This window comes from Pelodiscus sinensis, chromosome 6, assembly GCF_049634645.1.
Source record: "Pelodiscus sinensis isolate JC-2024 chromosome 6, ASM4963464v1, whole genome shotgun sequence".
NCBI lineage: Eukaryota > Metazoa > Chordata > Testudines > Trionychidae > Pelodiscus > Pelodiscus sinensis.
Genome location: NC_134716.1, coordinates 104,955,248 through 104,981,345, shown reverse-complemented (window position 1 = coordinate 104,981,345; position 26,098 = coordinate 104,955,248). Strand labels below are relative to the sequence as shown.

Sequence of the window (26,098 nt, the reverse complement as noted above, 5' to 3'; positions counted from 1 at the left end):
AAATAGATAAAGTGACCTATAGTCCTACTCTGGTCCAGCATCTGCAAAATTGGGCCCTTGTATTGGTTGAACTTCACTAGTCTAGCACCTTTGGGACCTGACTAGTGGAAAACAAGAGAATTTGCCAAACCATGGGAGGTCAAAATTGTCTAGCAGTATTACCAACACTGCCATTGTTTACTGGGCTCTTAAAAGATATTTAGGGGTAAATTAGAGGAAAATAATAACACAGAACACTAAGTCCCTGGACTGATGGTTGTATACCAGCTATATGGGACTGCTGGAAATTTAGTCACACCCATGATAAGTAGACATCTGTAGGAAATGATTAGGGCTTTATCTTGTGACTCTTAATCATGTTAAGCCTCCAATTTGTATACAGCTTAAAAAGGATGGTCAGCCAAAGAATAATGTTCTTCAGATGTTCTAGATTAGATTCTACCTCTAGTGGCAACAACTACTATCTCAGCTGTAGAAAAATAAGTCTGGTCTTACCTAGCTGATACAGATGTTCCTCAGTTGTCTCCCATTTCTATCGTGACACAATAATACTAAAAACAGTTTTCCTCTTTTTTGCCCTAATTTCAAATCTCCAAAAGTAAAGCAATTATACTCTTTAAATGGGGTAGGAGCTTTATGATGCTGATGTCACATAACTAAGGAGCTGAAAGACATTCTCAAGGCTTGTCCTCTCTGCAAGGCTAGAGAAAGGGGAAAAGAGCTTCTTGTACTTTAGTAAACTTTGTTGACAGAAATTCACCAAATGGCCTAAGATGATATTTTCTTGTCCCATTCTACTAGAAGATTTCTGTCTCCTGAGCAGAAAATAGATCAGTATATATCTTTATAGTTAGGGAACAGTGATTTTGGTGCTAACATTGCTTTGGTGCTAACAATCCTTTTACCTGTATGGGACAGGGAGTGAATTACATTCCATTAGTCTCGGAGCAGCGAAAGACTTTATACAAAAAACAGTGTTCCGTTTTAGACAAATTGTTATTTAAACATGAAAGGACAAGTAACTAACAATCTGGAATTAATAGGAAAGTTTGACAGTAGATGGTACAACCATTTTAACTAGTGAATGGAATGCAAAGTAGACAGTGAGCAACAATTTAAATAAGAATTAATAAGGTATGTGCTGATTATAATGAAAAATGTCTAGTATAAAAATTTGAGATGTAGTAATGCTGTTACTACCAGATTAGTTTTAAAAGAAATTTTGAACTTTTTCAGTTTTGCATACAATATATTTTGGAATACAAGCCGTCTTCGCTATAAATCCAAGATACGTTCCAAAAGACTTGGACTTAGAGTGAAACAATTTAAAGTGGGGATTTTTTTCCCACGGCTGACTTCCATTTGCACAAATTGTGGGTTTGGGTTTTTTTCCGCAACTTAAGGAAGGGGACTAGGAGGACTTATAATGCATCAGCTCCTACAAGAATCAACGACTTTAGTGCGGAATGGATGTGTAACGGGGTGACTTATAGTGGGGACGCTCTGTAACTGTCATCAGCTCATAAGCCCCTGTCGTGGAAGGAGGGAAGAAAGCTAATTAAAAATACAGCTGTTCTCTAAGAGCCATGGAATCTGCATTCTCTCCCTCCTCTGGTCTGTAGGAAAAGTGGGGGACAGACCACCCCTTCCTAGCCATAGCAGCATGGTAGATCTGCCATTGGCGTCTATCTCAACACTCTACTCTAAAACACCAATAAAGAGAGATTACACAATGTGTAGTGGAAATTAATATCGTCACAAGCAGCATTAACTTTCTGTGATTTCTTAATGCTGGTCTTCTGCTGTTCTTGGATGGGAGCATACTAATAAATGCAGCTGTTGGGCATGCAGATATTTTGCAGAGGGAGGAAAGTGGCTAAGGGAGGGGATGAAAGGGGCTCACTGCCTGTATCTGCTTTTTCTCTTAGGGTACGTCTACACTACAGCGTTATTTCAAAATAGAATAGTAATAGAAATGTAGCCGTGTTAGTCTGGTGTAGCTGAAACAAAATACAGGACTATGTAGCACTTTAAAGACTAACAAGATGGTTTATTAGATGATGAGCTTTCATGGGCCAGACCCACTTCATCAGATCAAATAGTGGAAGAAAATAGTCACTACCATATATACCAAAGGATACAATTAAAAAAAAGAGCACATATGAAAAAGACAAATCAAATTTCAGAACAGAAGGGGTATGCGAAGGGGGGGGGGGGGGGGAAGGTAAATGTCTGTGAGCTAATGGTATTAGAGGTAGGGAAAGGTAAATGTCTGTGAGCTAATGGTATTAGAGGTGATAATTGGGGAAGCTATCTTTGTAATGGGGTCTTTGTTGAGACCCACGCGTAGAGTGTCGAATTTTAGCATGAATGACAGTTCAGAGGATTCCCTTTCAAGTGCAGATTTAAAAAGGCTTCTGAAGCAGGATGCAGGTAATTAAGTCATTGAGACAGTGTCCTTTATGGTTGAAATGGCAAGAAACTGTTTTTTCTTTCTGATCCTGTCTAATATCCGTTTTGTGGGCATTGAGAATGATCAGTGTTCTTGGTTGAGGCTAGAATGGCCACCAGGGCATCCTGGGAAGGCTGGAGGCCTCCTATTTCAAAATAAGTATCTATACAGGACTTATTTTGAAATAGCTATTTCGAATTTGGCATTATTCCTCATGGAATGAGGTATACCAAATTTGAAATAAGCGCTCCGCTATTTCGAATTAATTTCGAAATAGCAGTTTGGCCGTGTAGACGCTAGTAAAGTTATTTTGAAATAACGGCTGTTATTTCGAAATAACTTTACTGTGTAGACATACCCTTTCTTATCTAACTAGACCATGATTTCTTTGTAGTTTTGTTCCCCTCTGTGCATACAGACCTTAATTATTGTTCCCTAATAAACATCTTACAACCTTGCATTTTAATTTATAGTGTCAACAGTTAATCCAAAATTAAAACTAGCTCCAATTAGATGTTTGACTTTCTAGCCACCCTCAGTGCCCCAAGAAATATGTGAATGCCTTCTGAAATTTCATAGCCACATCTCATCCAAGGAAACATTTATTCTAGGATGGTTGGGAAAATCAGAAAAAGGTTTTTAACATTATAGTCTCTGATTCTGAGCTTGGTGCAATACAGGAGGTATGGGGTGCAAAGGTGTATTTACATCACCTTTTCACCCTGGAGGTAGTCAGAAATCATTTTGCTCCTCTGTGAAAATTAGAACAGTCCCAACCATTGCAGCAACCCAGAGCATCCAGTTTAGTACACTCAGACACAATCCTTCCTGTTGATGTTTTGTAATGAGTAATCTTGTGGTATATGTTGGCACATAGTGGGATTTTATATGTCCTAAAATCGTTGGGCTTTTGTGTGTGTGTGTGTGTGTGTGTGTGTGTGTGTACACGCATGCAAACTGTAGGAGTTAAATGTAAGTGTTGTGAGTAGTGTAAATCAGATGGCTGGAGAGTCAGGATTAAAAGATTTTGTGCTATCGAGGGACTTGACTGAATGCCTTAAGCATTAATTTCCAAAGTTTTAAATGTATTATTTAAGGGTATAAAATTGTTTTCAAGAAAGTGTAATATTTTGGAGGTGGGCGAGTGAGAGGAAAGACTCCACTAAAACATACCTTCAAAGTGAACTCTTATTAATACAAACTAAAGGCCCAATTCTGAAAAGATGTACTCCTGTCATCTGAGTCAGTTGAACTCTCTGTAAAACTAAACCCATATAAATCTTTTCAGGACTGGGCCCTTACTGAATATTTTTAACTTGAAGAATAGGGCTTTGCTTTTAGTTTCCTGCTTTTGTCAGTTTGTTTCAAATTTTACATTGAAGAAAATTTTCCATGAAATTCCAGTAAACCACATTAAATATGTCTCAGAGGGGTAGCTATGTTAGTCTGTAACTTTTAAAAACAATGAGTAGTCCTATGGTTTGGGCACTAACAAAAAATAAATAATCTCATGAGCTTTCTTGGGCAAAACCTGCTTCTTCAGATGATATGATTTTGAGGCATTTCCTCATCTTTAATTCATTATATTGTGAAAAATTAAGCAGCCAAGTACTGTGAATTAGGTATTTTTTTAATTTTTACATTTGATTATTGAAATTTCATCTCAAGCACCAAACTTCAAAGGCTACGTCTACACTGGCCCCTTTTCCGAAAGGGGCATGCTAATTTTCCAGGTCGTAATAGAGAAATCCGCGGGGGATTTAAATAAAAATGTCCACCGCTTTTTTCCGGCTTTTAGAAAAGCCGGAAAAAAGCGTCTACACTGGCCCTGATCCTCCGGAAAAAAGCCCTTTTCTGGAGGATCTCTTATTCCTACTTTGAAGGAAGCTGGGGGTCCATCAACAATGCTGACATAAAAATTACCATTTAGACAAACACTCTGCCAGGAGAGCCTACTTGTCTGCTGTTATGGTGGCCTGTAAATATGGAGCCTGACTACCACTGTCAAAATGTCTTTTTATGCATTTCAGTATCTCTTTTGCTGACAGGCTGTTTATCTTGCTGTATGGGTGGCCAAGTGCAGCAAATCAAAATGACACAATTCAAACAGATCCCAGCACACATTGTCATGGCCACTGAGGCAGAAAATAATTGGCACTTTTGAAAGAGAAGTTTTTGCTTTTTTAACAAAAATATTTTTATCAGCAACTCCTGCTGTCACTGTTTTATAGGCTGAAAACAGAACCTGAAACCGTATTATAGAGGGGTTTTTTTTATCTTCAGTCAGTTTCAAGTACCTCTTGAGCTGACTATTTGACCTTTCAAATTGAGGCCACACAGATTAGCAGGACGCTTTAATAAATGTGAAGTTGTTGGGTTTTTTTATCTTCTTTACTTGTTGCATACTGTTATAGTTTAATTCAGTCTTCTAAATCAGAAATTCTGTGTTCAGCCTTGGTGACCTTATCTATGAATTACAAACATCATGTACTATCTGATTGGTCCTGCTCAGAGTTTGTTTTGTAATTGTTATTCCTCTAGCTTTTCTGCTGTTTTCACTGACTACTTGTAAAACGCATGCCATTGTAGATAATAAGTTCCAGTGAGATTGACTTTTTCTGGTTGCTGAACCAGAAGATTTCACCTGTTTTGCTTTACATCTAGCTGAAAGCAAAGTGGGAAAGAGTAAGCTGATTTTGTACTGTTTTTTTTTTTTATTAAATTAAGATTTTAAGATGATTGTCAAGTTTAAGGAATATAGTGGAATAAAGCTGTTCCCTAAAAAATTAGGATGACAGTACCTGATAGGAAACCTCACGTGAACTCTGTGGGTACGTCTACACTGCAACCCTATTTCAAAATAACCAACACTATTCCGAAATAACTTAGTCCGTGACTACACAGCCGGCAGAAAAAGTGTCAAAATACTGTCACTCTGGAGGACTTCTTACTCCGACTCCTGTAACTCTCATTGTATGAGGAATAAGGGAAGTTGGAGAAAGAATGCTCTATTTTGAAATAAGTGCTGTGTAGATTCTCCCTATTTTGAAATAAGCTATTTCAAAATAAGCTACACAATTGACATAGCTGAGTTTGCATAGCTCATTTCAAGTTAAGCCCTGCAGTGTACAATCATACAGCTGGAAGAGACCTCAGGAGGTCATCAAGTCCAGTCCTCTGCTCAAGGGAGGACCAATCCCAACTAAATCAATGTAGCTAGGGCTTTGTCAAACTGAGACTTAAAAACCTCTAGGGATGGAGATTCCACCACCTCCTTAAGTAACCCATTCCAGTACTTCACCACCCTCCCAGTGAAATAGTTTTTCCTAATATCCAACGTAGCCCACTCCCACTGTAACTTGAGACCATTGCTCCTTGTTCTGCCATCTGTCACTACTGAGAACAGCCTCTCTCCATCCTCTTTGGAACCTCCCTTCAGGAAGTTGAAGGCTGCTATCAAACCCCCCCCCCCCCACACACACACACTGTTCTGCAGACTAAACAAACCCAAATCCCTCAGTCCCTCCTCAAAAGACATGTGCTCCAGCCCCCTAATCATTTTGGTCACCCTTCGCTGGACCCTCTCCAATGCATCTACATCCTTTCTATAGTGGGGGGCCCAGAACTGGACACAGTACTCCAGGTATGGCCTCACCAGGTGTCCGGTATTCACGTGGACAGTCCAATATTTTCGCCTCCTGTCTGGTAAAAAAAAAATTCAGAAAATACTGGACACCTAAGATGTCTGGTATTTTCTGATTATTTTCCCCAGCCAGGAGGCGAAAATGCCAGGCACCCGGCAATGCTACAAACACTCAGCACCCGGCCTCCCTCCCTTCCTTCCCTCCCCCCCCGAGCACCTCACGGTCCCCAACGCTCCCAGACCCCATGCTTACCTGGTTTTGCAAGACTTCTGGCACAAATTGGTTGCCAGCATAAAGACCAAGGGGAAGCAATGACTCCCCTGGGTCTTAGTGCTCAACCGTTCCCCTGTTCCTATCACTGCACTCACTCTTAAAGGGGACATGCTGTTTTGTTTTTTTGCTCAATAAGTCTTGGGGTCCTTTTTTTCCCCCCCTCAACAATTTTGGGTGTCCCCCCCTCTTTTTTTCCTTCAACAGAATTTTTCCCCGGTGGGGTAGGGGTGTGTGTGTGTGTGTGTGTGTGTGTGTGTGTGTGTGTGTTTGTTTTTTTGCGGCGTGGCAGGGCAGGTGTTCAGTATTTTTGTTTCAACCATCTGGCAACCCTACTGTGGACTCAGGCTCAAGTTACGTTTTCAAGCTTTTCTTTAGAGGCATGAGTGCTAGAAAATTAGGATGTTGGGATTTTTTAAAATGAAAGCTGAAGTACTGACTTCATCATGTGACTTCAGTATTAAAACTGAAGTCACATGATGCCTAAATCCATTCATAGTTTAGGTTGCTCACTAAAAACCCTGAGTTGTCCATATTTGCACAATTTGAGTTCCATGGGACTACTTGTATGAAGATTTATCAATATTTTAGTCTTTCAGGATGGAGTATATTTCTGATATGATCCTAAAAATCTGAGTATTTTTATCACCTGTTGTAAATGTATACACCATCGATATAGTAAAGTTACTTGACTCTTCAGATCTTGTAACTACTCAGTTTTGAATAAATTACATTCTGGGAACATTTTGCTGTTTCAGAAGATTTATAATGCTGTGTTCTATGGCATTTTCTTCTGCCTGCTCTGAAGCACGTGCCACAGTGTTTTTAAGTCTGCTGTGTATGTTTAACAAGTTAGAATTGTAGCAATTCCCATCAGTACATGAGCCACAATGTCTCAAGATTTGTTTTTGTTGGCTGGTATCCAGTACCATGCTATAAAATACATTTACTTGACAGAAGAAAGTGGTGAACTGCATTAACTACAAAGTTTTTAAAGGCTGGTTAAACACATGCAATAAATATTAATAAATGAAAAGGCCACATGCCTTTAACCTTGAATTCTGCTGTTAGCTATGTGTGTTTTAGATTTTTTTGTAGCACTTAAGTAATAACTGCTTTCCAACAAATAAGAATTGTTTCTTTAAAATAAACAGCTCATTAATAGGCCTACATTAACTGTGTTGGTAACTAGTCATAGTAGATAAAATGGATCATAGAGTTGCTGGACTTCAAGAAAATTAACATTACATCGCTACCTGTAAAATAAGCTTTGACCTTTAATATGGTTGCATACTTAACATTGCATACCTGAGAGAGCATAGCGAGGTGACTTTTTTTTAACTATTGTGTCTGTGTGATGTGTGGGATGAGACTTATATGACCTGTCACGTTTTAGTTCAGGCTTAGCTCTGTGAAAGCTATTTATCAATAAATAATTAGAAAAAAAGCCTGTATTTATTTTATAGCCAAAAGAAGGTCCAACTGATTAGATCTTAACAGATTTATAGTTTTTCTGAATCAGGCATTCCACTAGCATATTAGCATGTTGCTCATGTTTAACGTACAAACAAAACTATAATAATGCTAGGCCAGGAATAGGAAAGAAAGCTGGGATTGGGAAGGAATGGAAGGCTTGAAAATTGTCAATGGGGGACAAGTAGCCATTCACTTCTAGGTCACCAAAGTAAATATCCTAATTCCCTAAAATATATCCTGTCTCCAAATTCATAGTATTATATTTTCATTCACACGCTATTATAATTTAAATCATTACTAGGGGACTGCGCCCGCTGCTCGCTATGCTTGCCAAACACATACACATATACACAGCCCCGGCGGGTTTCATGGCTAGAGAGCATCAATCATCTTGACCATTCAAAGAGATTTTTCATTTTGGTTTTGTAATTCAAATTGAACCTAGTTTTCATAGTTTCATAGATTATTAAACCAAAGATCCTATTGTGATTATGTAGTCTGACCTCCTATATAATACTGGCCATATGACTTAACTGAATTAATTTCTGTTTGAACTCGGAGCATGTCTGGTGATATGTCATATGGAGGAACATATTGTGCGTGTGTACAAGCTACGAAGGCTCTGACAGTCTAAAATCAGTTTGTGTACTGATCAAAAGAAGGGCAGAAGTATCATCCCAGGAGTACAGGCTGAGGCACACTGACTTCAGACAGAGTGAAATCGGATTAGCTCTTTAGGACATCCTGGGGAAAAAAGAAATCAGAATGAAAACTGACTGTTTAAGTTGTCAGTGAGTGAGTGTATAGCATTATGTATGAAAATTTTAGTTCAATAGGGAAGAAAGATTATATGGGTATGTCTATACATACCTCTGGTATCCCAAAATAGCTACCCCTCATCTTTTGAATGCATCTGCTATTTTGAAATACAGCAGGCCCACTATTTGGCCATCCCTGTAAACCTCATTGTACAGGGAGTAAGGGATGGCTCGAAATAGCGCTGTATTTTGAAATTGGGTGCTGAGTAGACAGCTCCAAATGATTAAATAAGCTATTTCTAAATAGACTCGAAATAAGCTACGCAATTTGCATGGTGCAAATTACGTATCTTATTTCGAGTTTCAGGTGCTGTGTAGACGCACCCTATGAAGTAAGAATCAGAGGGCAAGAGCTTCATTTATTACATAAAAAAACTCACAAAATTACCTGATTTCAAGAGCTAAATGGTTTGAAAGACAAAAACACTGATATGTAATTTTATTTCAGAGTGTTGTGCGTTGTCTTTGGCATCCCAAGCTAAACCAGATCATGGTTGGAACAGGAAATGGATTGGCTAAAGTATACTATGATCCCATCAAAAGCCAGAGGTATTTAATAATTACATTATTGTGATTAAAACGTGTTTTTTCTCAAACTGAGACTGCTCATATTAAAAAGTGAGGAACTTAGTTTCTAATAATTTATGTTGCAGTGAGTTAAAATATAGTAACTTATAATTTTCAGAAGTAATTCATTTTCCTTTGAGCCCTCAGTTCCACAGTGTACTTGGATATTAAAATTTTGAACTTTATCTGAGGCTCTGAATATTTCTCATGAGGTTCCATCAGTGTACAATGTAGAAACTGCATTAGGAATATCTGACTAGCATCTCCCTTCCAGTTCCAAAAGTGGTGTTTGCAAAGACTGTTAATATAGTTATATTTGTTTTTTCTGAAGTAGAATTTTGTTTAGGAGTCCAGCTCTTACTTTGAATTGCAGTGGTCTGTGTAATTTTGTTGAAAACCCACATTTGCGAAGGGGTTAAGAAATCGAATGAGAGAATTTCTGATCTGTTTCACTTTGACTGCCTACTTAAAGGTTGGAAAGGCAGAAGCAATTAATGGAAAGGGAAGCTAGCAGTTGAGAGTGGCAAGGTGAATTTAAAGACTTGGTTGGTAATTAATGTCCTCTTGTAATGGTTTTTCTGCTACTCCATATATACTTTCTCCCTGCTTGCGGACAGAGAACACACAGACAAAAACACTTGTGTGATTTTTTTTGCGTGGCACTGTTCCCTCCTGTATGTAAAAACACTTGTTCATTTGCATGCTCAGATGCTTCTCTCTCTAGCAGCCAAAGGAATATTAGACTCTTAAATTTCAAGCTGTGTTTGATGTTGGATGCTGATTGTAACTTTAATGCTTGATTATGGGGACAAGCTCAGGTTTTCAAGATTTCTGGGACCAAGTTTAAATTTTGTTGTGATTTGACATCAGAGCTTGGGTTCCCTGAATAGTTGAAAACTGTGTGGTGTTTTTTGGGATGCAGACAAGCAAAGTATAAGAAAGAAACTACCAAATTCATTTCCACCTCTGATGTCACATTATAACAAATGCACCAACCCCTTATACACAGATGCATATACTCAAATTTGTAAAAGTACTAATCAACCTGTGTATAAATTTTATCTTGAACAAACACTTTGTACTTTTGTTATAAAGAAATAAATTGAGCCACTTTATTTTTTCTCTTAGGGGAGCAAAATTATGTGTGGTGAAAACAAAAAGAAAGGCCAGACAGGCTGAGACTCTTACACAGGATTACATTATAACACGTAAGTAATTTAAGCATATATGTATATGGGGATCTTGATTCGTTTCTTGGGACTTTTACCTTTATATTTCCCCATCTCAAAAAGTCAAACTATCTACCATATTTGCACATTGGTTTCAAATGTTAACACTTCATAGGAGACTGGGTATAACCCAGAAGCTAGTCCAGGTTACTACCCATCAAATGAAAATATTATTGCATGTACCCTGTATAATTATTAATATTTTGTTATGTACAAGGTGCAAATACAAACTTGAGCTGATGACATTCTGCATGGTCTAAAGTTTCCCTTCAAAGAGTTAAGATGGCCTTTTAAAGTGTGTGTAATATATTTCATACAAAAAAAAAACCTCCATGAAAAATTCCTTAAGATTGCAAAGATTAAAAACTTAGACACCAGGAAAAGACAGGTTTAGGTTGGTCTGTTCAATTTGATGCAGATCCCTGACATTTGGGAGCATACACTATGCCTATGAGATGTTCCCAGACTTAAGGGACAAGTGCAAGTGGTGATTTTCCAAATCTTAGAACTCAGCCAAAGATACATGGAATTTTTATATGAACAGATAAAATAACACTCAGAACTACCTACCTGCAAAATTTCAAGTTTCTACTAAAAACTGTGTTGATGCTAGGGGCTGTTCAAAGAAGTGGTCAAAAAATTTTAACATTGACAAAATTACTTGTTCCTGAACTTCACTCTCAGAAGCACCTAGTTGCAAAGCACATGAATAGACAAGCTTTATAACAGGTAATTTTAGGCAACCTTAATTATAAAATTGAACAGCTTATAATATAAACAGAAATAGTGTGCATAATTTCATTAATTAATGTTTGTATTGTAAAATGATTTGTTTATGCAAGTTTTAAAAAAATGGAGCCTAAAATTCAGTGGGATCAGTCTGTCTGAGTCACTTATGGCCTTTTAGAAATCTCATCATTAGATACATAAATATGGATATCTCTAATTTTTTAAAACATTAACTTTATCATGAGGATATGTCTGGTTCTTTCTTGCACATAATTATGGAAACATTAGAAGAATAGCTCTATACAGAGCAATGCGCTGTAATTGTTTCTAAATTGATACATTTAGGAGTTTCACTTAACAGTTTTTAGTAGGTTTGTTGCTTGTTTGAAAACTTTTCAGAAGCTCCTTTCATTATAGGGAACATAAAGCATCTTTTTACCAAGAAAGCATAACAAACCATATTTGAATGTCAGAATTGCATATACTGATTGCTTAAAATACAAAATCGTCACTTGAGGGATTAGGCGTTACTTTTAAAATACAGCATATTATTACTCAGCTGAACTTTCCTAAAACTCCACATGTGGCAAAATCTTGGATCTGTATATTAGTCAGCTCAAATACCCAGTGCAAACTGATCAAGCTTGCCACTTGCCAACAGACTGTTCAGACTTTTCATACTTCATGAAGTCTGCAAAAATAAACTCTAAACATTTATTCTTAAAGATCCACAGCCATATCATCTGGGTTGTGATTTCATTAAATCTAATAAATTAAGAAGACCTGCTAGAATAACTCGGAATGTGATAATGATGATTCATTGGATAGTTCTGAGTCAATATAGAGCCAGTTGCTCCATATTAGAGTCCACTGTACTGCTGAAGATACTGTCTTTTTGTTAAAGGTTAACAGCAACACATTGGCAGTTTGTAGCCATTAAAAATACCAGGGCAACTTTCTCAAGAGGTGTTAAATCCCAGTGTCCTAGCCAAATTCTGACTGCAGACTTAGGTCCTGCCAACCTAAATTTGCCTCATTGCTGGAGGCGAATTGATTCTGGCAGCATATGCAGAAGTATATCAAATCTTGGATCAGGGAGGAGATAATCCCCCATCTGTCACTTTGCTGTAAAACTATGTCTGGATTTTTGATGTTTCAGCACCTCAGTATTAGAATGATGTAGAAAAAATGGAAGCTCAAAAAAGAGCAACTGGTTGGTAAGGAATGAGCTAAATAAGTCTAAATTGCCCAGGTAATTTATTAGACTAGGGAATAATTTCTGGAGAAGTTATGGAGAACAGGTTGCTTTGGACTTTAAAAAAAAAAATAGAACAGAGCCCTATATGATAAACCAATATGAAGGTATGCAAATATGACAGCCCTGGTATCATACACAATCAATCTGGCCCCATTAGGTTAGAGAAGTAAACGTAAATATGGTTGTTAAGATTTAGAATTGTTTTCCCAAACTGTGAATCTTCTCTTTAGCTCATGCCCTTCCAATGTTTCGTGAACCACGGCAACGAAGTACCAGGAAACAGCTGGAAAAGGATAGGCTGGATCCCTTGAAATCTCACAAACCAGAACCTCCAGTAGCAGGACCAGGTAATGCAGATTTAGTCTTTTCATATTGTTATAAGTAAATTAGAAACCTACTTCAGAGTTCTGTAAGTAGTTTTGCTCATGAAGTTATATTTGCATTGTAATTTGTTTGGGGCAGGGACTGCTCTCTTCATTATGTGCGTGTACGATATCTGGAGTGCTACTGCCATACAAATAAATAATGAGTATCTTTTTACTTAGGTCCATAAAATATTCAGTACAACACTACTGTTAATACAACTCTAAATGCTATTTTCTTTTCCTCCCCATGTCTCTTTTCTTACTAGTAACATTTAACTTCATTACACTTCTAGATAAATATTAGATGCACAGTACTTCACATTTTGCCTATGTGTTCATTTCTTTACTTTCTAAAATATTTTCTCTTTTCTATTATAGGTCGGGGAGGCCGTGTTGGAACTCATGGAGGTACATTGTCATCATACATAGTCAAGAATATTGCACTGGATAAGACTGATGATAGCAACCCCCGAGAGGCCATTTTACGACATGCAAGGGAAGCTGAGGATAATCCCTACTGGGTTGCTCCAGCCTATTCTAAGTAAGGAAACTTTTTAATAATAAAAGCAATATTTGTTAAAGACTTTAGGAGTTTGGTTTTAACTGTAAATACACATTTTTAACAGCATTCTCTGCCCTTTTTGAGTTACTGTCATTAATATGTTAACTAAGTATGTGTCAGAGCTTTGATGGCAGTGTGTAAAACGCATCAAATTCTTAAAAGTATAAATTTCTAAAATTTCCATTTTTAAAAACTAACTTTTCAGTGCTAGAATACTATTTTTAAAGCTTTCTAAAATGTATCGTTCTTACTGTTTCTCATGGTGTAAAATCTGTTACAGTTAAACTTCAAGGTACTATGTAATCATAGCTTTATAGATGGAGGATTACAGAAGCATCAATACATATTTTTAAAATCTCTAGCACTTTCTAAAATAGATGTTCTGACATAAATAGCATGGTATGATGTGGATGTATTAACATTTTCAAGATTTTTAAAGATTCACACTACAGCGTCATACAAGTATTTATACATGCTAAAAATCAGACCCATGTTAAAGGATCTGTGCATCTATTTAAGTCAACTTGGCTTTATAGTTGGCAGGATACTAAAACTAGTACTAATAAAGCTTTTCCCTCCTCCCCCCTCAAATAAGGCTGCTCCAAAATGGGGCACAAACAAAAACATGAGTATGTTTAGTTGTATAATGATTTAACTGACAGGAGTCTGGATTGACTTATAAAATACAGGTGGCCCTGGACTTGTGACACGATTGGTTCTCGGGGAAGCATCGCAAATCGGGGGCATCGTAACTCAAATCCTCATTTATGGTAGGCTTCGTGTGCCATTGTAAATGCAGGCTGAGGATATAAGTCTGGGGTTTTTGGTCCCTTCCACACTTACAAAAATGGTTAGAAGTGCATGTTGGGGGTTTCCTGTATAATTTTGCCATTTATGAATTAAATTGCCATATCTAATTCTTGCTCATAAACTTTTATACCCATATTATTCAATGTATAATATATGTGTCTGGTGCATATACATTATATATAAGGGTATTTTAACTTTGGACTAAATTCTCTCAATCCTTTGCTTCCTTGTACGATTCTAAAACAGTATCCCACATTTTCTAATTTTTTCACAGCTGCCTTTTTTTATTATAAAAAATGGCACAGTAAAAGGGGAATTTTTCAAATAATTATTATGTATTATTATTATTTAACTCTTAACTCTCACTTTTTTCTGTAAGTGTATGCAAGTGACACAAAAGAAGGTAAGTATCAATAATCCAGTTTTACAACTAGAGAAAGTGAGGTAGAGAAAAATGAAATTACTTGCTCAAGATTACATAACCCGCAGAGCCAAAGGCAGAAGCTATGTTTTTTGACTCCCAGTTCAACGCTCTAACTTTTATACACTGTCACTATGTATTGTTTTATTTCTGTAATGAGAAAATAATTAAGAAAAACAGAGTTTGAATGTTACCCAAGGTATGTTAGTAGTGATAGGCTTTTTTGTGGTCCTCTGAATTCAGTACCGCTTCTTCACTCAGTCCATTCAACAGCTTTCACCAGACAATAGTTCTTGGTCACCACTGGCTTAGGATGGCTTTGAACTGGAAAATATTAACTTTTATAGCACCTTAGACAGTGTTACAAAATACTTAAAATAAATGAATAATGCAATGCTACCTATATTTACCAGTCCAAAAGAACTACTGTTTAAAAGAATAATTCTGTTAAAGGTTATTGTAATGGACATGCTAAGTATGTGGTTGTTCGTTGTTTCCCCCACCCTCTATTTGGAGATTCACATATTCTCAGTTTAAATTCAGATAGTTTTACTTAAAATGTATAAATATCTCTTCATGGATAAATATCCCTTCATGGTTAAGTAGATGTGACTACTCAGACCATCAGATAGGTAGGTACTCCAGTGTATATTTGGCTAAGTAACTTCATTGATGAGACATTAGGTTTCATTCCTAACACCTGTAATGTAATAGAAATGAAAGTTTGAAAATGTAGTACTATAGCTCACTATGTCAGGTGGGCAGATCCTGTTCCTTTTACAGTTTATTATTTAAAAATGTAGCTGCAGGAGAAGAAAAGAGGTGAGAAGTAGGAAGGATGCAAAGCCAGAATGCAATTAGCTTGTACAGCAGACGGTGATGTGGGGGAAAAGGGAAGAGCTTGGACGATAACCAGTGGTATGCTGGCTTGAATGCTTAGTCAATGATAAATTTCATTTCAAAGAAAGTGCCATTATCCCTGCTTTAAAAACGTAATTTTTAGAGGTATGTTATGGTGAATACATTTTAAAGTATTTTTTATTTATTTGTACACAGACAAAATTGTGGACCTTTCTTTCTATCATATTCTATTTCTGATGACCCTTTGCCTAATTAGCATGCATAACTTTTCTAGACAGGTGTATTGCTAATCAGTTGAGCACACAAATAGCCAATGCAACAGTTGTGATAATTATGTATGTACATAGCAAGATCAAACATATATATATTTCTTATTTATAGAACATTTTACAACTGTTTCCCAGAATATGTTTAATAAAATGTAATATATGTTTGTCATAAATTATCTAACTTTTTAGCACACTTTATAATATACTAGCAGACTTTCCTGGCATTCCTCAGGTCATTAACTCAATATTTTTTTAAATAAAAGGAAAATGTACGTGCTTTATTTAAATGATTGTATTTTTCAAAAACACAGTGTTACTGTTATTAAGTTAATTTTTATTTTGGATTTGTTTAAAAAAAGATTGTTGACATTTTTCTGTTTAATTTTTTTTAGTAAATTTTTTAAATGGGAATTTTGTCAAGTGTATAAACTATTACATTTTCTATGCTTTAACAAAAAAGGACTATAGTCTGTTTGGTTTCCAGTAACATTTTCTTCTCATTTTCAAACCTTAAGCATTGCTTTAGCTGTGCCAAAACAGAGCACTACAGGTATTCCAAATGTCTTTTCTGTAAGGTTTATTGAGAGCAATCCTATTCCAGGTTCATCCTCTGTTTCTGGCTCATCTTGGTTCAGTTTTTTCAACATTTGCTCATTTATGTCAATCTCAAGAACTCTGTTCCAAAACCTTCTTCTAATGATACCTCAATCTGGGACAGTTCCTCGGATTTCTCACGTAAAGAGAATGGCTCAGGTTTGGAAATCTCCCTCTCATGCTTAGCTGTGAAAACCAATTCAAATAATTCATGTGGTTTCTCCACAGTGTTCTTCTCATCTTTGAGTGCTTCTTTAGCATCTTGATCATCCAGTGGCTCCACTGGTTGTTTAGCAGGCTTCCTACTTCTGATATACTTTTTTTTAAAATTTCTATTACTTTTTGAGTCTTTGGCTAGCTGTTGTTTGAACATCTTCAAAAAGCTGTTGTCCAGACTTTTTAGAAATATATATTTGCCTAGTGGTGATGATGCACTTAATGAGAAAAATAGAAAATTCTTTGCGTTAGCTAAAATATCCCTCACTACATATTTAATCCTTTCCCCATTCCTGGTTTTTTAAATAATTTTAAACAGAGAAGACTACTAGGTCCAAGTCTTTTTGCTGATTCCTTTCTTTAAATTTCTTATTTCTGTAACTGTGATGACTGGGTTAGAGTTCAACTGGTCCTCACTTGTAGTAGGGTTAAGAAGTGTGTCAGATTATCAAGTTATGGCTATAATAGACACCGCACTTCTGAGGATTTCCTTTATAATAAACAATGGGCAAAGAGCCAAGAACGTTGTGGTTTACCCTTATAGTCTTAGTCAGAAATAATACAAGTGATGTCTCCTCATAGGCTTTTGCCTGAAGCCAGCTTTATTCTTTAGTGAATGAATCATATCTGATAAGTAGCAATAGTTTAAAAGAATTGGCTTATTAACTTCAAATTACAATGAAAACATTTGGGATGCTCTACTCTGGTTTTAAGTACGAGTGCTTTAACTTGTTTTCTGCAGTCAGAAGTGGACGAAGTCCTTTTTATAAGGCTTTCCTGAATCTCACAGAGCCAGTTGCATCACCTGGGAACTGCACCCAGTTAGGTGCCCAAATCCCCTGCCCTTCTCGCCCAGATCCCCCCACGCCAAACCTGCTCCTACACTGTTCCTCCTACCCAGGCTCCTCATACCCAGCACGCTTCTGCACTCTCCCTCCTGCCTAGACCCCACGCCTCCTCACTGCTCCTGCACCCTCCCTCCCCCCAGATCCCACACTTCCAGCTCACTCCTGCTCCCTGCCTCCTGCCCAGACACCACATCCCCAGTGCTCTCCCTCACAGCCCCGTCCTGTACACCGAATCCCTCATTTTCTGCCCCACCCCAGGGCTACAGGCTCCCTAGGCTCTGGGGTGGAACTTGAGGATACTGAAGTGAATGTCTTCTACTTCTTTGTTGGGGGGGGGGCTACATCTGTGAGGGGTTTTTTTTGTTTCTTTAGTTGGGAGCTAGGTCAATGAGGGGTTTGGTTGGTTGTTTAGGGTTTTGTGGGGAGGGGGTTTCCAATTGATTTTTTTCTGTGGGTCCAGTGGCCCTGGCCCAAGAAAGGCTCCCCACTCCTGTGTTAAGTGGTGAATAAAATCGTCATCCTCCAGCCTCTCTGCTAGATGTGGGAGATGTGGAGCTTTTACATGAGCCACTGTGGTAATACACACAACTTTTTTTTCCCTGTTGTGTTTTTATTTATATATATATATCTTCAAGCAGTCTAGATGTGCATCAGGATCATGGTGGCACTTCTTTGGCATCAAGCTCGTGATGCTTGATTTTATGACAGTCAGTAAATGAAAATTGACAAGAAGGCTGAAGAAAGTGTATCATAACTTCATATAGCATGGAGCTCTCGGAAATCAAAACATGTTAAAGTAATAAGCCTGTTCTGATAAAAAAAAATTCTACAAATGTTAGTCATGCAGCAAACTCCTACTGCCACTGGCAATTTCTAGCTAGTGGAAAGATTTTTTTTTTTTGTTTAAGCTAAATTATTTCTGCTAGTAATGACTTAACAAAAATGTTTTTATCCTTTGCTTATGTCTTTACAATGATCAGATGAATGAGTCACTCTAGGTATTCCAAATCAGTTATATATTCTGTGGGAGTGAGAGAGTTTATACACAAGCTGAATCAAGGCCAGTAAGGAAAGGGATGTATAATAAAAGAAAATATAGTGTTGCTATATAAATACATGTAATACTCATGCCTTTAATATTGTATGCCATTCTGGTGGCCTCAGATCAAAAAAAGTTGTATTGGAATTAGAAAAGCTTCAGAGAAGGGCAACAGAAATGATTAGGGGCATAGAATGGCTTCCATATGAGGAAAGATTAAAAAGACTGGAACCACTTAGTTTAGAAAAGAGACAACTAATGGGGAGGAATATAATAGAGGTCTATAAAACAATGAATGGTATGGAGAAAATGAATAGGTAAGTGTCATTTAACCTTCACATAACACTCAATTTGGGGATTATCTAACTACATTAATAGGCAGCAGGGTTGAAACAATCATAAGGAAATATTTTTTCACACGACGTAGTCAGTCTGATGAGTTCATTGCCGAAGGATGTTGTGAGGCCAAAAGTACAATTCAATTAGAGAAATAATAAGATAAGTTTGTGGAGGATACATCCATCAATGGCTGTTCGCCAAGATGGTCAGTGATGCAACCCCATGCTCTGGTTGTGCGTTCTTCTTATGTTCTTGATGACTATCTCCAACTCAAATTATTATCTTCACAGACTTTGATATGAGAAATATTAGTTATCACAGGCCAACTGTGTTGCACTGGCACTGTTTTCAACCAATAAAATTAAGATAGCAGAAGGGAATAATTGAAAACAACCTGATATTGACCTAACTTGATACCGTATGACACTCAAATGCCTAGGTACACAGATACATAAACTTGGAAAGCTAGCTAAATACATTTCCATCAACAAGATTTGGAGAGACAAAGGACTTGATACCGTATGACACTCAAATGCCTAGGTACACAGATACATAAACTTGGAAAGCTAGCTAAATACATTTCCATCAACAAGATTTGGAGAGACAAAGGAGAGTCCATAAATTCTATTTCTTCAACATCTAATAATTTGTTTTAGCCAGCGAAGCCTTCATCCCAGGTGACCGTGTTAACTGAAATATTGCTGCTAATGCTGCTTTTTTCCCTCCTGAAGAAGTGGAATTTACAAAACTGTCTTCAAATTAATTAATATCTCTAACTACTCTTGAACTGCTTTAATCTGGCAACCCTAGAAAAAGAGAGGATGCAGGATTAAAGAATTTTCTGGGCTAGGAAGGGCACTGCAGGGACTGGGCCATGAGGGTATAAGGGTTTAACTTATCTGGCACCCCACTCCTGGGGACACATGTGGCTCTGCGCCCCATGTCACTACTAGACAGAGCCCACCCTCGTTGCTACAGGAGTGGCAGGGAAAAGCTCAGGAGAATCATATTACTGATCAATGGGAGTTGCAGGAGCAGTGTCTGCAGGCAAGGACAGCACATGGATGCCCCCTGTGCTGACCCTCCCAGGGACTTCAGGGACATGCCAACCACCTCCAGGACAGCTATTCTGCCAGTTGACGGGGAGGAGGAGTGGCAGCAGTCAGAGCCATTTCCTCCTCTCCGGCCAGCGCCTGTGCCATGGGTGTTTCCGGATTAGGGATACCCAGAACATGAAGGTTCTAGTGTATTTTCATTTTTTTGAAGTGTTTAATTTGATATCGAATTAATTTCACACACTATGAAGTGTATTCTCTTTATGCCTTATGCTGTCTTATTGGGACAGATCCCAAACTGCGTAAATGCAGTGAGGTAGCGGGATAGTTAGTTTGGCCTTATCTATGATGAAACTTTAGTCTGCAACAGGCCAGGGCAGGAATGTACAATGCTTTACCCTGCATTCACTAGGTACACCAGTGGTGGATGCTCCATTTGACATGTTCATTCCAACTGAAACACCCCCAGCTCCTCATCCCTATGTTGTTAGTGAAAGGAATGGCTGGCATAGGGGGCAGCTGTCCCTGGTGGAGAGCCCCTGCAAAAGGGAATTCTTCACCCTTGCTTTTTTAAGGGAATATCTCTTGCTTTTTTAAATCCATGTTGTGCCACATACTTAAGAGACTGGTCAGTCTAACCTATCAATATTAGTAGGTATGTTATACACATTAGCTCTGGCTCCCAGTGAAGTCAATGGCAACTTTATTATGCCTGTTATTTAAGTAAGTTAAGCAGAGTTTTGTTAGGGTTTATGCATTTTGCAGACTTTGAGAAGTAACAGTTGTAATAATAACAATACATAGCAGTTATGTAGCACTTTTAATCTTCAAAGTGCTCTAAAACATTAGTTAATATGCTAATAAGCCAAAAGCTCTGTTGGCTGCATTTTGCACTTTACACTTTGTTGTAGCTTGGAAATAATGAGTCTTTGTTGTAGCCAATTCTAAAAAGTTGATGGTTTCACTAGCAGTGCTTGATGATTCTGTGGTTATTTTTAAACATTAGATCGTGAAAAAGTAGACTAAACTGACATTAACGTGCCAAACTGCAGAATTGAACATACAAGCAGTTTGCTGAAAAACTATTTGATACCGTTTTAGATTAAAAAGTAGTCCATGAATATTTTGCAAAGATTTTAAGGCTGTTCTTTAAATTAGCACATAATGTCAGGATAGATAGGCTCAAGATTACTTGCAGGATATAGTATGTTGAGATACGAGTATCATTAGTTGCATTATGTAGTGCTATATGGTCTCTGTGGAGAAGAGCTGTTTAGGCTTAGAAACTGTGCTATTCTTGTTTTCGTTTGATGACAGCTGTCAAACTACAGTGTTTGAAAGATTTATTTTTAAAAAATCCATGAAATGTGAAAATGTATAACTCAGTTTTTGTATCTTTATTTTAAACTCTCTTTATTCCCTTCTGATATCTTAATTTTTATTAATTGAAATCACACACACATTACAGTACCAGCTGAAGAACAAACTGTACTTGCCAGGAATGCGTATTTTTCATTAGTCTGCTCTTTCATTAATATTTTTATCTTACAATGGCAAGTTTTTCTGATTTTCTCACAATCAAAATATAATAATTAAGCCCAGGACATTTTTTTTCTTTTGTGGGAATAACAGAAGAAAGTGTACATTTCTGCATAGAAGTGCTAAAGTTTAATCATTATTCTGCTTTTTCTTAATATTTTCTAGGACCCAACCAAAAGCTGTTTTTGCAGAAGTGGAATTAGAGGAAGATGAAACAGACGACAAGCCAGAGTGGAAAAAACGTAAAATATGAAGAATTTTATTTGGGAGAGAGTGGTGGCATTCAAAACAAAGTAGAGAGTTTTTTCATTATGCAATAAAAGGCTGAAATCTTCACAAAGAAAAATTCTATGAATGCAATGCACAATTTACAACAATCCAAAGATGATTGTTGCACAAAAGTGGACTAGAATTGTTAATCTGTCTTTTGTAAAAAGGAGTTAAAACTCCTGTGTAATTTTCTTAACTTTTGATTTTGAAAAAGTATTTTTGTTTGTAATTTTTAACCAGAACACATCAGTGTTTGAAGAGAAAGTCGCATTTAACTGTAATATTCCATCTGAGGATTTTAAGTAAGAATATAAAAACTAGTTTTTCAGGCTTCTTTTACCCATAATATCTGTCATGCTGTTGAAAAAAGTCATGATTTCATGTTTTTTAGGATAATTCTTAGGCATTGGATTTGTTTAGCTAGTAAACCATCAAATATTGTCTAGTATTTATGGTTTATCTGAATCTGTTTCTTTTGAATTGTACAATATCTCACATTACTGGTAAAGTTTTTATTTTATAAGCCATGTGGAGTAAGAATATACAATTCTGTACAATTGTCTGAATTAAAATATTGTTTACTTGTTACGTTTTAATTTTCTAATTTTGTATGTCTTATTTGGTTAAACAGATTTTGTTCAAGCCTCCTAACTCTATGGTTGTGTATTGGAAAGCAATAACACTTGACAATGTGTGTTTGTTAATCAATATACACATATATTTGGGCTTGCTAAGGTGTATAGCTGAACTGTTAAATATATCAGCTAACAAAAGTTACTTTCTAAAGTGTGATACTGTCCTTTATAAAATGGTGGTATTTACCACCAAGTTGCTATGGTAAATGTCATTAAGTGAAATGAAAGGGAAAGATTAAAAAAACAAAACAAAAACATTAAACAACAAAAACAAGGCAAATAAAGAGAAAGCAAGATCTCTTGTGGGCTTGTATATTTTGGTTACAATATTTGCTGGGCATTCAGATACCACTGTGATGACCCTGACATGTGCGAAGTACCTTCCATCCCCAGTGATATCATTAGGAATGGAGGGTAGTCCGCTCCTGTTAGGACTGAGCTCTTAAAAGTTTACTAGAATTGGAGGTAAAGGGGACTTTAATTTACTGAGTTGAAGCCAAAATTCAGCAAAGAACTTAAGCACGTGTTTCAGAATATAGTTATGTCCAATTGAAATCAATGGCATTTAAACACTTGCTTAAGGGTTTTGCTCAATTAGGACCTAATTTAAATGTGTTTTCCCCTCCGCTCTTTGCTGTTATCCTTCCATGTCCTGTCTTTCCCCTTTCTATCACCTGCACTTTTGGGACAAGCAGGACAGTTCTCAAAACTGTTTCCTGAATATATGGCCTTAGATGCTAACACCAGATCATCTCCACTTATGCTGTCACAACTTCGCCCTTTGATAGTGACGTGATTATACTATGGCATTAGTGAGGATAAACCATTGTACTAAAAAAGGGAAGCATAACTTGTTTAAAATAAATTACCGGTTTCCCATATTTCTGCTGCCAAGAGATAATGTCAGTATCAAAGGCCCTAAGCAGGTGGTGCAATAGTGACTTCTTGCCAAAAGTATAGCTATGGAAAAGAGGAGAGGACAGAGAAAGGAGAGAAGCAGAGAATAGAGAGATGAACTCAAAGTAAACCTCACGCTTAACAGGATCCATCAAAGTGCTCCCCACAGTGTCCAAGTTTGCTAATACAGTAATATCAGTTTTTAAAAGTTAAACATTAAAAATTAAAACATTTTATTAATATGATTGCCATTCCTATGAACAGACCATTTAAGATTCAGTTAGTCCTCCTAATTTTATAACATTGAACATATGACAACCTCTTGCTTTAAAACACTGGAAGTTCTTCACCGTGCCCGTGTGGATTCCTAGAATGTAAAGAGCTAGAAAGGAAAGATATGATTAAAAAATGCTAGTGCTGACATTCTCTCATCGTGCAGACGTATGGCATAATTCAAGCAAAGTATCCTGCTTTTATGTTATTTCATCAGGTTAGTAGCCCATATAATAGTATCTTAATTAAAATTATGTTTATTTTTTCAGGTGTTGCTTGATATTAAGATTTTTAATTATTATTTTATTTACATTTAATCTTAAATCTGATTCTCATTTGGTTTTAATCTCTGCCAAAGCTGCTATCACATATGCTCACAAGTCACATCACACATGAGATGACTCCATGCTTTTAAACCTAAACTGGCTCTTTCTGAAGATAACTGTTTACAGAGCTGCTGCATCTCCAGCTAGCATTCCAACTATGTGCTTGCCGAGTGGCTTCATGGTACCTCCTCTAAAATCTTTCCTCCTTCATCCTTGGCTAGCTGGTCCTCAAAATCTTGTTTTTCTTTTCTTATTACAGTTTTATACTTAATAATTTGACAGTGTTTATGTTCCTTTCTATTTATTTACATGGTGGCTAAGCCACAGTGACTCTTTTTTAGATCTCTTACTATGTTTTTTTAATTTGGGGCATACATTTAAATTGGGCCTCTATTATGGTGTCTTTAAAAAGTTTCCATGCAGCTTGCAGGGATTTGGCTTTCGTCACTGTGCCTTTTAATTTCTGTTTAACTAACCTTCTCATTTTTGTGTACCAGCTGCTCCAAGAAGCAGTCATTTAAGCCATTGAGAAATTTTATTTCTGTATCTCTTCCTGAGGTGACATGTACCCAGTCAATATGGGGATAATTGAAATCCCCCATTATTATGGAGTCTTTTGTTTTGGTAGCCTCTCTAATCTCGCTTAGCATTTCAATATCACTATCACTGTCCTGGTCAGGTGGTCGATAATATATCCCTAATGCTATATTTTTATTGTTGGAGCATGGAATTACTATCCATAATGATTCTATTGAACATATTGATTCATTTAAGATTTTTATTTCATTGGATTCATTTGACGTTATCTTTTACATATAGTGCCACTCTGCCACCCACACGGCCTGTTCTGTCCTTCCGATATATTTTATATCCCGGTATGATTGTGTCCCACAGATTTTCCTCATTCTACCAGGTTTCTGTGATGCCTATTATGTCAATCTCCTCCTTTAATACTAGTTCACCCATCTTAGCATTTATGTAGAAGCACTTTAAAAATTTGCTACTGTTTATATGTCTGCCTTTTCCTTACGCATTAGATTCCTTTGTATGTGGTTGTTTGACTGCTCTGGCCCCTTGTTTGTCCTCTCCCCTCGTCTCTTTCTGACTACAGCCTAGAGAATCCTTTTAACAGTTCTTGTTATTATGTGTCTTGTGCAAGCATTGTTGATCTTCTGGGGCCAGAATTTACTCATACATAGCTCACTGTTGGCTCTCCAGATGTTCTAGCCCTCTGCTGCTGTTATATATCTGTGACGGTGTTATCTTTACTACTGTCCTGATTTACTCGTGTAACTTACTCGTGTTTTCTGTGATCCACAGCAGCTTAGCCAGTTGCACTTGCCCTTGCTATTTGTTGACCAGACCTGCTCACCTCTAGATATTGGCCTCAGTTCTTGGCTCCTTCCAGGCTGCCTGATTTGCTGGGCATTCTGTTAACCAATTCTGTGTCTCATCTATCATCCCTATGGAAAACTGAGTTTTGGTTCTTCAGCCCCTGTACTGGAATACTATATTGTCCCTAGGAGGGTATTTTTGAGTTTGCAAGGGTTCAGCATTGGATCCATTCCTGTCTACATGCGTTTTCTATCTGTCTGTCTACAACTTTACTGCTGACTCTGCCTTTTTGTTGCTGTGCATGGGTTCTCAGGGGAAGATATTGCATTAAGTCTAACATTCTGCTCCTGACACCAGTTTAGGAGTTGCCTAAATTGATCATGGGGATAAACTATTTCTTCCTTAACATCTCCTGCTACAATAAAAACTTCATTAGCTACATCTCCCTTCTCTCTCAAGTTGAGGATATTTTGGTGGTGTACTGCAGTCACATGCATGGCTTGGCCTTCTCTGCTGCCCGGAGTGGTGATAAAACTATTACAAACTCTGAGCAATAACGTTACTTGTTTTGTGAGGTTCTTATCAACAGCCTATATTTGCCCAGTGGTTTTATTTTATATCACCTATACTTGGTAACTTTTCTCTAATGTTGCTACTTATCATTGCAGCTGGCTTCACAATACAGCTAGAATTGAATTGACCTTTGATCTAATGGCATAGCTGCAAATGTGGTAAAACTTCTTTTGCAGAGTGCCTATGTTGAATGTCTTTGGATCTGCTAAAGTCACAGGGCAGATAACACTGCAGATATCCTCATCTTCATTGAAAGTTTCTGCATCTTGAGCCATAGCATTTACTGCTGCTATTTTTTTTCTTCCTGGGTTGCTGTAGCATTAGGACATAAATGAGTCCTCTTTCTCACACCCCTGGCACCATTGCCTTTAGGTTATATATTTTTCTTTCTTGTCATTTGTTTTGCTGTGTGTGTGTGTGTGTGTGTG

At 37.2% G+C, this 26,098-nt stretch overlaps 1 protein-coding gene across 2 annotated transcripts in view; it reads left to right on the top strand.

Moving 5' to 3' along the window:
* The window catches only part of WDR70 (WD repeat domain 70), a 265,120-nt gene extending 242,897 nt beyond the window's left edge, over window positions 1-22,223 (top strand). For both annotated transcript variants that reach the window (XM_006139468.4, XM_006139470.4), the window contains exons 14-18: window positions 9,109-9,209; window positions 10,356-10,435; window positions 12,674-12,790; window positions 13,187-13,349; window positions 21,527-22,223. In XM_006139468.4, coding sequence (XP_006139530.2) covers window positions 9,109-9,209; window positions 10,356-10,435; window positions 12,674-12,790; window positions 13,187-13,349; window positions 21,527-21,614 — 549 coding nt within the window. In that variant the 3' untranslated portion in view covers window positions 21,615-22,223. The remainder of the gene's footprint in view (window positions 1-9,108; window positions 9,210-10,355; window positions 10,436-12,673; window positions 12,791-13,186; window positions 13,350-21,526) is intronic.
* The last annotated feature ends 3,875 nt before the right edge of the window (window positions 22,224-26,098 follow it).